The 12175-nt window shown below is 27.3% G+C and overlaps 1 protein-coding gene across 1 annotated transcript; it reads right to left on the bottom strand.

The window, feature by feature from the left end:
• Positions 1-11274: 11274 nt before the first annotated feature.
• LOC145983764 (uncharacterized) lies at positions 11275-11910 on the bottom strand. Its single transcript, XM_083116814.1, has one exon. The coding sequence runs from the start codon at positions 11908-11910 to the stop codon at positions 11275-11277; it is 636 nt and encodes a 211-aa protein (XP_082972940.1).
• Positions 11911-12175: the final 265 nt, after the last annotated feature.

Raw genomic sequence — 12175 nt, forward strand, 5'->3', positions numbered from 1 at the left:
AAATAGAGATAAAACTAGGAATAGAGCTTAAAACTAGAAAAATGACGTTGGAGGAGACGGAGGGAGATCTTCCTCCTCCCCTCTAAAGAGGGAAAAAGCAACAAAAAATTAATAGAAATAAATATAATAAAAATAGCAAAAAGGAATAAAAATAGATAAATATAAAAATAATAATATTTATAATTTAAATTTTAATTAAAAATAATAATTAAAGATGATCATAAGAAAAAACTAAATAAAAGCGTTGCATTCCCCTATTTTGTCCACATTGTCCACGTTGCACATTATTGGATCTTTTTCGCACCAACCACGGGAGTAGCAAAAATTATTTTCAAACTTGTAATCATATTACGCTTATCATGAGACTACTAAACGCAGAGAGACAACACTTTGAAGTAATTTTTCATTCATTCATTTTCATTCATGTTGTCTACGATACTGTTGAATAGAGATTTAGAAACAAACACATTTAGAAACCAAGAAACGCACACCCTAAATTTATTTTTTTATTGTTATTGACATTTTTTTACAGTCGCTTGTTTGTCATGGCGAGGGGAGAAGCGCGCCCCTTTAAGCAAGGGTCACTGGCTATACTCTGTCTGTGGAGTATAGCGTATGAGCGGTAGGAAGTAGTACGCACTGCTGCTAAAGGCTGGTAGCTGCAGTCGCATTTTCCTCTTCTTCCCCTCTCACGCGTTTATTTCATTGGTCTTCCTCTCTTTAATTGATTTTACCTAATTGCGGAAATGAGGATGAATCCACAAATACATGTGAACATCACAAAAAACAGTCCCATTATTATTACGTGGAAGTGACTTTGGTGCAAATGTGGTGGCGCAGAATTTCAGCAGAAATTGAGAGCGTTCTATGGCCCATTTAGACAGAGAACCTCACAGGGCGTAGCGGGTCACTTGCGTCTCACTTGAATTTTTTTCATTATATTTTTAATACAATTTTTTTAAATCTTACTAACTTTAATTTTAATTTTAAATATAATTTTTAATTTTAATTGTAAATTCATTTTATTTAATTTTAATTTTAATTTTAATTTTAATTTTAATTTTAAATTTAATTTTAATTTTAATTGTAATTTTATTTTAATTTTAATTTTAATTATAATTTTAATTTTAATTGTAATTTTAATTTTAATTTTAATTGTAATTTCAATTTTAATTGTAATTGAAATTTTAATTCTAATTTTAATTGTAATTGAAATTTTAATTTTAATTTTAATTGTAAATTTAATTTTAATTTTAATTGTAATTTTAATTTTAATTTCTATTGTAATTATAATTTTAATTTTAATTGCAATTTTAATTTTAATTTTAATTTTATTGTAAATTTAATTTTAATTTTAATTTTAAGAAAAAAAAGAAGAAAGAAGAAAAAGAAAAAAGAAGAAAAAGAAGAAGAGAAAGAAGAAAAAGAAGAACAAGAAGAAGAAGAAAAAGAAGAAAAAGAAGAAGGAAAAAAGAAGAAAAAGAAGAAGAAGAAAAAGAAAAAAGAAGAAAAAGAAGAAGAAGAAAAGAAGAGAAGAAAAAGAAAAAGAAGAAAAAGAAAAAGAAGAAAAAGAAAAAGAAGAAGAAGAAGAAGAAGAAAAAGAAGAAGAAAAAGAAAAAGAAGAAAAAGAAAAAGAAGAAGAAAAAGAGGAAGAAGAAGAAGAAGAAGAGGAAGAAAAGAAAAAGAAGAAGAAGAAGAAGAAAAAGAAGAAGAAGAAGAAGAAGAAGAAGAAGAAAAAGAAGAAGAAAAGAAGAAAAAGAAGAAGAAAAGAAGAAGAAAAAAAAGAAGAAAAAGAAGAAAAAGAAGAAGAAGAAGAAAAAGAAGAAGAAGAAGAAGAAGAAAAAAAAAAGAAGAAGAAAAAGAAGAAAAAGAAGAAGAAGAAGAAGAAAGAAAGAAGAAAAGGAGGAAGAAAAAGAAGAAAAAAGAAGAAAAAGAAGAAAAATAAGAAAAAAGAAAGAAGAAAAAGAAGAAAAAGAAGAAAAAGAAGAAAAGAAGAAGAAAAAGAAGAAGAAGAAAAAGAAGAAAAAGAAAAGAAGAAAGAGAAGAAGAAAAGAAGAAAAAGAAGAAGAAGAATAAGAAGAAGAAAAAAAGAAGAAAAAGAAGAAGAAAAAGAAGAAGAAGAAAAAAAAGAAGACAAAGAAAATTTTAATTTTAATTTTAATTTTAATTTTAATTTTAACTGTAAAATTAATTTTTATAATTTTAATTGTAATTTTAATTTTAATTGTAATTGTAATTTTAATTTTAATTTTAATTGTAAATTTAATTTTAATTTTAATTTTAATTTTAATTTTAATTGTAAATTTAATTTTAATTGTAATTTTAACTGTAAAATTAATTTTTATAATTTTAATTGTAATTTTAATTTTAATTGTAATTTTAATTTTAATTGTAAATTTAATTTTAATTTTAATTTTAATTTTAATTTTAATTGTAAATTTAATTTTAATTTTAATTTTAATTGTAATTTTAATTTTATTTTAATTGTAAATTTAATTTTAATTTTAATTTTAATTTTAATTGTAAATTTAATTTTAATTTTAATTGTAAGTTTAAATTTAATTTTAATTTTAATTGTGATTTTAATTTTAATTTTAACTGTAAATTTAATTTTAATTTTAATTTTATTTGTAATTTTAATTTTAATTTTAATTGCAATTTTTATTAATTTTATAAAATTAATATTTTCATTTTTTCATTTTCATTTTCTTCTACTGTTAAGAAGTAGAAGGAAAGAAGAAAAAGAAGAAGGAAAAAAAAGAAAAAAGAAGAAGAAAAAAAGAAGAAAAAGAAAATTTTAATTTTTAAATTTTAATTTTAATTTTAATTTTAATTTTAATTTTAATTTTAATTTTAACTGTAAAATTAATTTTTATAATTTTAATTGTAATTTTAATTTTAATTGTAATTGTAATTTTAATTTTAATTTTAATTTTAATTGTAAATTTAATTTTAATTTTAATTTTATTTGTAATTTTAATTTTAATTTTAATTGCAATTTTTAATTTTAATTTTATAAAATTATATATTTTCATTTTTTCATTTTCATTTTCTTCTACTGTTAAGAAGTAGAAGGAAAGAAGAAAAAGAAGAAGGAAAAGAAGAAGAAAAAAGAAGAAGAAAAAGAAGAAAAAAGAAGAAGTAGAAGAAGAAAAAGAAGAAAAAGAAAAAAGAAGAAAAAAAGAAGAAAAAGAAAATTTTAATTGTAATTTTAATTTTAATTGTAATTTTAATTTTAATTTTAATTTTAATTGTAATTTTAATTTTAATTTTAATTTTAATTGTAATTTTAATTTTAATTTTAATTGTAATTTTAATTTTAATTGTAATTTTAACTGTAAAATTAATTTTTATAATTTTAATTGTAATTTTAATTTTAATTGTAATTGTAATTTTAATTTTAATTTTAATTGTAAATTTAATTTTAATTTTAATTTTAATTGTAAATCTAATTGTAATTTTAATTTTAATTGTAATTTTAATTTTAATTTTAATTGTAATTGTAATTTTAATTTTAATTTTAATTTTAATTGTAATTTTAATTTTAATTTTAATTTTAATTTTAATTGTAATTTTAATTTTAATTGTAATTTTAATTATAATTTTAATTGTAATTTTAACTGTAAAAATATTTTTTATAATTTTAATTTTAATTTTAATTGTAAATTTAATTTTAATTTTAATTTTAATTTTAATTTTAATTGTAAATTTAATTTTAATTTTAATTTTAATTTTAATTGTAAATTTAATTTTAATTTTAATTCTAATTTTAATTGTAAATTTAATTTTAATTTTAATTGTAAGTTTAAATTTAATTTTAATTTTAATTGTGATTTTAATTTTAATTTTAATTTTAACTGTAAATTTAATTTTAATTTTTTTTGTAATTTTAATTTTAATTGCAATTTTTAATTTTAATTTTATAAAATTATATATTTTCATTTTTTCATTTTCATTTTCTTCTACTGTTAAGTAGAAGGAAAGAAGAAAAAGAACAAGAAGGGAAAGAAGAAGAAAAAAGAAGAAGAAAAAGAAGAAAAAGAAGAAAAAAGAAGAAAAAGAAGAAAAAAGAAGAAAAAGAAGTAGAAGAAAAAGAAGAAAAAGAAAAAAAGAAGAAGAAGAAAAAGAAGAAGAAGAAAAGAAGAAAAAGAAAAGAAGAAAAAAGAAGAAGAAAAAAGAAGAAGAAAAAGAAAAAGAAGAAGAAAAAGAAAAAGAAAAAGAAGTAGAAGAAGAAGAAAAAGAAGAAAAAGAAGAAGAAGAAAAAGAAGAAGAAAAAGAAGAAGAAGAAAGAAGAAAAAGAAAAAGAAGAGAAAGAAAAAGAAAAAGAAAAAGTAAAAGAAGAAAAAGAAAAAGAAGAGAAAGAAAAAGAAGAAGAAAAAGAAAAAGATAAAGAAGAAGAAAAAGAAAAAAGAAAGAAAAAGAAGACAAAGAAGAAGAAGAAAAAGAAAAAGAAGAAGAAGAAGATGAAGAAAAAAAGAAAAAAGGAGAAGAAAAATTAGAAAAAGAAAAAGAGAAGAAGAAGAAAAAAGAAGGAAAAAAGAAGAAAAAGAAGAAGAAGAAGAAGAAGAAAAAGAAGAAGAAAAAGAAAAAGAAGGAAGAAGAAGAAGAAGAAGAAAAAGAAGAAGAAAAAGAAAAAGAAGGAAGAAGAAGAAGAAGAAGAAGAAAAAAGAAGATATTTTAATTTTAATTTTAATTGTAAATTTAATTTTAATTTTAATTTTAATTGTAATTTTAATTTTAATTTTAATTGTAATTTTAATTTTAATTTTAATTGTAATTTAACTGTAAATTTTAATTTTAATTTAAATTGTAATTTTAATTTTAATTTTAATTGTTTTTTTATTATAATTTTAATTGTAATTTTAACTGTAAAATTATTTTTTATAATTTTCATTTTAATTGTAATTTTAATTTTAATTGTAATTGTAATTTTAATTTTAATTTTAATTTTAATTGTAAATTTAATACTAATTGTAATTTTAATTTTAATTTTTATTGTAATTTTAATTTTATTTTAATTTTAATGTTAATTTTATTGTAAATTTAATTTTAATTTTAATTGTAAATTTAATTTTAATTTTAATTTTAATTGTAATTTAACTGTAAATTTAATTTTAATTTTAATTTTAAATGTAATTTTTATTTTAATTTTAATTTTAATTGTAATTTTGATTTTAATTTTAATTTAAATTGTAATTTTAATTATAATTTTAATTGTAATTTTAACTAAAATTAATTTTTATAATTTTAATTTTAATTTTAATTTTAATTGTGATTGTAATTTTAATTTTAATTTTAATTGTAATTTTAACTGTAAATTTAATTTTATTTGTAATTTTAATTTTAATTTTAATTGCAATTTTAATTTTAATTTTAATTTTAACTGTAAATTTAATTTTAATTTTATTTGTAATTGTAATTTTAATTATATATTTTCATTTTCATTTTCGAAAGGTCTCTTCTACTGTTACGGCGGCCGTAAGGCAGCAGCCAGTAGAAGTTCACGAAGTACTTTTCCCGCCGTGTCGTGTCTCTCGGCGCCAATGCTGATTGATGTCTGGTTGGTCTGGCTGCTTCCCGCTCCCCACTTAATTTTAATTGCAATTTTAATTTTAATTGTAAATTTAACTTGTAATTTTAATTTTAACTGTTAATTTAATTTTAATTGTAATTTTAATTGTAATTTTATTTGTAATTTTAATTTTAATTTTAATTTTAATTTTATATTTAATTTTAATTTTAATTGTAAATTTAATTTTAATTTTAATTGTAAATTTAATTTTAATTTTAATTTTAATTTTAATTTTAATTTTAATTTCAAATTTAATTTTAATTTTAATTTTAATTTTAATTTGTAATTTTAATTTTAACTGTAAATTTAATTTTAATTGTAATTTTGACTACATTTAATTTTAATTTTAATTTTAATTGTAAATTTAATTTTATTGTAATTTTAATTTTATTTTTAATTTTAATTTTAATTTTAATTTTAACTGTAATTTTAATTTTAATTTTAATTATAATTTTAATTGTAATTTTAATTTTAATTTTAATTCCAATTTTAATTTTAATTGTAATATGGTACAGTAGATGGGAGAAATGAGCATAGGCTTGTAGAAAGAATGCCTCAAGAGGGAGAGGCCAGGAAAGTCTATATCGAGACCAGGAGTGAGAAAGCCCTTCTAGCTTTTTTCCAAATACAAACCAATTACTTTCATTACCTTTTGAATCTAAGGTGACAATGATGATTTCGGCCTCCCCGATTGCGGAGTGGTAGCGTCGTCGCCTTGTGTAATCAAGGGGTCGATACCCGGTGAAGGCACCTAGTGGTTCGGATTCTAATCCCGATTAGCCTTTCTGTGCATAAAGTGAACTTAAACCAACAATTCAACAACAATGATGATTTCGCGTATTCCCAACGAATACCATAGATTAATGTGAAACTTTTGTTGACATGGCGAGTAATTTTGTAGCTTAACGGTGACGCCGACTTCCGTGGAGGAGTGGTTACCTGCCATGAATTTCATCTCATCATCACTCTTCCTCGTCCAAGTCTATCCACTATTTTCTCCTAACTTTTTGTCCCTGAAAGTAGTTTTTCAATATTTATTGTTGTTCACGAGACATTTCAGGTGATACTGTTAGGGGACTCACATTCTACGTACATATACTAGTATATGTTCGGATGCAATAGTGTAAAAATATCGAAGCCAAACTAGCGTTATAATTAGTTAACCCATTAAATCATCATCACTAAGTAGGACATCTCCGTTCTGCCCAACTTCAGAAATTGTTTTGTGAAACGCATCATTATTTTGACAAGTCACGTTACACGACCCCATAAAAGTAAGATTTGCCGTTTAAAAGTTAGCGTTTTAAGAACTTGGAATGAGTAAAGATTGACAACGTCATGATTAATGTAGGTAGGTATGTATTGTATATTTTTCTACTAGATCTTCAAAATTTATCGAAACCCTGCGGTAATCAATTTAAAAGCAAAAACCTCTCCATGAAAATATACCTTCAAAATAATATCGGATTCGCCTATGCGCTCTTTGTGCACATATTGAGTGCTCAGGGCATTGAGAAAACACAGATCCTATACATCAAAGGGGACCATTTTAGAAAACATCTTCAGGTGTCAAAAAACTCAATTTCCATCTTGTATAACCTTCACAATTCAAATGCGTGTTCTGTTTCTTCCCTGAAACATATAGGGTTTGTTTTACGATTAAAAAACAAAGCTATTCACGTAAAACCTTGAACAATATGATTTAACCTGCGGATAGAAAAAATATTTCTGTCTCTTTTTATCTCTTGTTTCTTTCTCTTCTGCCTCTCTTAATCCCCCGCCCCCTCGCTCATATATTCAAACCTACAGATTTCGAACACAAGTCCGAACATTTTACAAGTGTCTAAGACACAGAAAAGCTTTTTAAGTTCGAGTGACAAAACGCTTTACTTAAGCATTCAACCATTGCACTTTTAGGCAATAGTTATGAATTCATATCAATAGTAATGTCGAAAATTTGCCACGTCACCTCGAGCAGTAAATACAATCTTCTGTAAGTGGATTCCACGTATATAAATTCCTGATGATTGTGTAATCCACACACAACGCCCTTTTACTTCGAACGAAAGCATAGTCCTAACTGAATGTTCAACTTACAAGGTGGTATATTCTGCTTCGTTCCCTCTTTGAATAATAATGCGAAATACGTCGCAAAATATTTTAGGAAATGGACACATTTCAAACTGAGATTTACACTTACAAAAAAGGAAGGAAACACAAGCCAAGGAGGCGCATCTGTGAAAGATAGTCAAAAGGTACCGTCTTCTTAGAGTAACAACCTGCTCCTCTAAATTTTAGCAACAAACTGCTCCGGTTGAGTAGTTCCTATAGCCGTAATAAGTAATTTTGTGATTGATCTCTAATGGCAAGTACTCCAAAATTCTTAAATTCGAGTGGCGGCGGTGTCGGTAAAGAATTTTGTTTGGGTGGAAACAAGGATGAATGACGATCTGTATTTTGGTAGCCATGGCTACAAAATAATTTATACGTTACCGGATTTGTTAAAATATTTATTTACGCTATCCGAAAAAAAACTATCATCTATACTCTGTCCGAGGAATCTGTGGAGCAAGGCCGCGCATAACGGTAGGAAAGGGGAGAAAGCTAGTAGACGGTGCAAAGCCGTACACGCTGCTCCTACCAGCTGTTAGCCCTCTCACGCCTTCATTGGTCGAGTCCTCTCGAGTCACTATTTGCGCAGAGACTTGTTTTCGTTCACTTTCCCCAAAGATTCCAGCGACAGAGAGTATAGTGTTTGAGTCGGACCAGAATAGTTCACGGCGGACTGATGCCTACCCTTGGCCCCTTGTGGCTAGGCCACAGATGAGTATACTTCACGCAGGTGATTTGTATGTTAATGTAGATAAAAAAAATTCAATTTCCCGAATAGGCCACAGAAACAATATAGAAATGCGTGTATTCAAATCTTTAGCTCCAAAGAAGTGAGTAAACTGTGAGAGACATATTATGATATTGTGCGTACATCGTGGAAGTCGATTACGCTTCCATCGACATTAAAGATAAATCTCTTGTAAACCTTGCCTTGGAAACCAATAAATTGATTTTTGAAGCATAAAAGCACATGACTGACAGTTATGAATGCAGTGTCATCGGAGTAAGTGGCATGGGAAAAACACGGCTGGTCTGGGATATTCCGCAGTAATGAACTTGGGTACTTGGGTAACTATCGCTTTCATTTGTCTGAAACCAGAAGTCGTTCTTACGTAAAAGATGCAGATCCTTCGCTCACGAGATAAGAGTTATATGTGCACATCTCAGAAGAATCCTTCCTTCTTAGAAGTGCATAGACAGAGTTTGTCGCCATTGAAATTCACAGACCAATAATGAGAAGTTTCTAGGCATCGTTAAATGATAGATCATATATCATGTCAACCGAACGAACTGCTGTGGTTGGTTAGAAAACAAACTTTATGAGGCTAAAGATGTTTTCTAAAAAACACACATTGAAGTAAACACATAAAATAAGGACATGAAAGAATGATGATTGTTAGATTTTTATAGAATATTCCGACTAACTCCAAACTTCTATCCCACGTTAGAAAATACAGATAAATGTGAAGATCCGTGTAAAAACAACAAATTGCCATACTCCAATCCGAAGGTTATACCACCGGAATCATAAGTGTTTCATTTTCACTTGATCTGAATTACCCTTTCTAGCTGGTATAGGGAAATTGGTAATTTGTATTTCATTTTTGTATCATTTCTCTCTATATAATCCCGACAATGGCGTTTGGTGCCACCATCGAGTCAAGAACTTAATAAGGGCATTATAGTACCAAGTCACATAAGTAGTTTATCTGTCCTTATCCTAGGTAAGAGATTATTTTCCAATTTAACTATCTTTCTTCCTATATCTTCCACATATGGATACGAAATTCCCAGTTGGGAATTGCAAGCCATGATAAAATTTCACTTGCTTATGTTATTGATTCATTGAACATTTAAAGGGTGTCAAATAATCCTTAAACGATTTGGAATCAGGGGAGGGTTCAAAGAACTGAATAGTTGAGTTTGTTTAATTGCATCCAAACATTAATTTAACATTATTTTGGTTTAATTCGAATCTCGATGAGTCTTTACTCACTTGATATCAATACTGGCTAGCTTGGAGAACTTAATTAATAGTAATAATGGTTCTGGATTCGAATATCTAATTAGAAAATTAGTAAGCAACAAGTGTTAAAATTTTTCTCACTTTAGCCGACCATCACGTAGGAGTGGTTAGGCGTGCTACGACGTCAGGGGGTCTCGGATTCCTGTCCCGGCTTGGCCCTGATAATCCTTCCTTTATCAATTTCATCATATCATCACTAATAATCATCGGATCAACCAAAAGTGGCAGAAAAGCGAGTCTAAAGAACAAAAGTTTGAAAAAATCGCACTTTATTGACTATTAGTTAATGTTTAAAATGAATGCACAATAGTCATTTTCTAAGATAGCTGCAATTCAAGAAATAAAAATTCTGTACAAACCTTTCGTATTCTTTCAGATTAACGAGAGAGACTGACTTCAGTATAATCAAACCTTTATGGGACTTGAGCTGTGTGCTGTCCTTGTGTGTTTGTGATTGTCCTCTCATAAATTTAATCTCACTATGATTTAACATCATTTTCGCAATTAGCCGAAAGTCGGACAAGCAAAAAAAATGAAATCAATAAATCACTCTTCGTATTATGTTTGTTACAAAAACTTCATAAGCAAGAATTCAATTTTTTGCATTTTTTCCATGAACGTGTTACATAACAAGGGTTTCCGAAATATTATATTTTCTGCCATAAGTTTCTCACAAATGAAAAGGAAAAGAATGTAAGAAATTTGATGTGAATATGGTGGATAATATATTCCATCTACCTTGTGTCTTGAAACATGTTCCTTCTCTTTCCCCATTCAGTGCATATAAGTTTCGCTCTGCTTATCTTCACAAAAATTTTCTTAATGTATTGTTGAAGTTATGGAATATTCATATCTCGACAAACATTAACCGGGAGGTTTTGTTTAAATAATTACATTGGATTAAAACTGGGAATTCAAATAATAAAAAAATGATCTAAAATGGACATGCGGTATCCATAGCTAACTTTAGATGTTTCGGGCAATAGTGAATTATCCTATGGAAATTCTCAAAACCAGGTACCTGCCATGTTAATTCAAAGAAAATTTCTTGTGCATGTAGATATGTAAAAAAAGAAGTAAATAAATTTTAAAAATAACAGTTTGTCCTCCTACCAAGGATTTTTAACTCCAGAAGCATTTCTGAGCGAACTCAGGCATACTGGAGATGCTCATTGGCCAATTGTACATTATCTTTATCCAGCCTCTGGCAGTCTTCACTTCCGTTCCAATGAATGTTTTACGCATGAGATCTCGCTATTAACGCAGCGTTTATAATTCGGCATCATCACGGTTGCATGAAATCTACCTCGAAGGAGACTGCAAAAGAAGAAGTCAGAATGGTTTTACGGGATTTGGTTAGGCATAAGTGCAGAGGAGTCTATAGTGCTCGTCAAATCTCCTGCATATGGCGATAGCCAATAGCAACGCACTGCGGCGGTGCCATGTCGAAATCTCACAAGGAAAAGAAACAGCGTGGTTGAGCGAAACGCCTTGTCACGGAGAGCACGGAACATTAGATAATATAACATATAATAAACTTAATGGGAGAAAAGAACATAACTGCTTATGCCAGAGGGACTGCCAGGAGCTCCTCGTCACTCCAACACCTGCCGTCGTTGTCCTCATCGTCATTGACCGCACTACTTTCGCCCTCTGTGTCACTGTCCTTCAAATTTATTATAATTAGGTCCAAAATTTCATCCCGACCTATCTCCTTTACAAAATCGTTTTCCTGTAATTGTTGCGCGTGTTTAACACAAGCGGCTAACTGTTCTTGTGTTACATTGTCATCTTCGTTAACAAGTCTTTGAACGTCCACAATTTTGAATGTACTGTTTCTATTGACAACCTGACGCTTTACTTGAGCCCACACAAGCTCAATTGCATTGTACTGACAATGGTGTGGCGGCAGTCGTATAATCTGATGCCCCCTTTTATTAGCAAGTTGATCGAGCTCATATATTTTGTCCTGATTTTTAAACGGCAGAACACGTTGTAATAATTCTGCTTTAGTTTCTGTTTGTGAAAAATTTATTCCGCGTTGCTGTAACCATTGTTGAGTGTCAGTTTTGCGAGTAGAGGTGTTCGGAATTTTGTTAACTATTACGGAACTTGCATTATCCATAATAATTATGCTTCCTTCTTCCAAGTAATTAATGAACCTGTTCAGAAACCAGTCTTTAAATGTATAAGCTGTCATTTCATTGTGATAATCTGATCGAAATACCCACTTACTCTCTGGTAAGAATCCCGTTTTCGCTGAACCTACATGACACACGATAAGACAGCTTTCCCTACGGGTACCTTTAACCCACCATTTCTTGAGGTATCTTGCCAAATACTACTTAATGTGTGGTTTTGATTTACCCATGTCTCATCAAGGTAAAAGATTTGTCTCGAATCACCAGACACTCGAATTTCGTGCATTGTACGAAGGAATTTTACCCTTGACGTAACAATGGCAC

Source organism: Lepisma saccharinum, chromosome 2 (genome assembly GCF_977018435.1).
Source record: "Lepisma saccharinum chromosome 2, izLepSacc3.1, whole genome shotgun sequence".
In the NCBI taxonomy this organism is placed as follows: Eukaryota; Metazoa; Arthropoda; class Insecta; order Zygentoma; family Lepismatidae; genus Lepisma; species Lepisma saccharinum.

What these genes read in the sequence shown, in the direction of transcription:
- LOC145983764 (XM_083116814.1), bottom strand. Translation starts at nt 11,910, where the DNA reads ATGACAGCTTATACATTTAAAGACTGGTTTCTGAACAGGTTCATTAAT.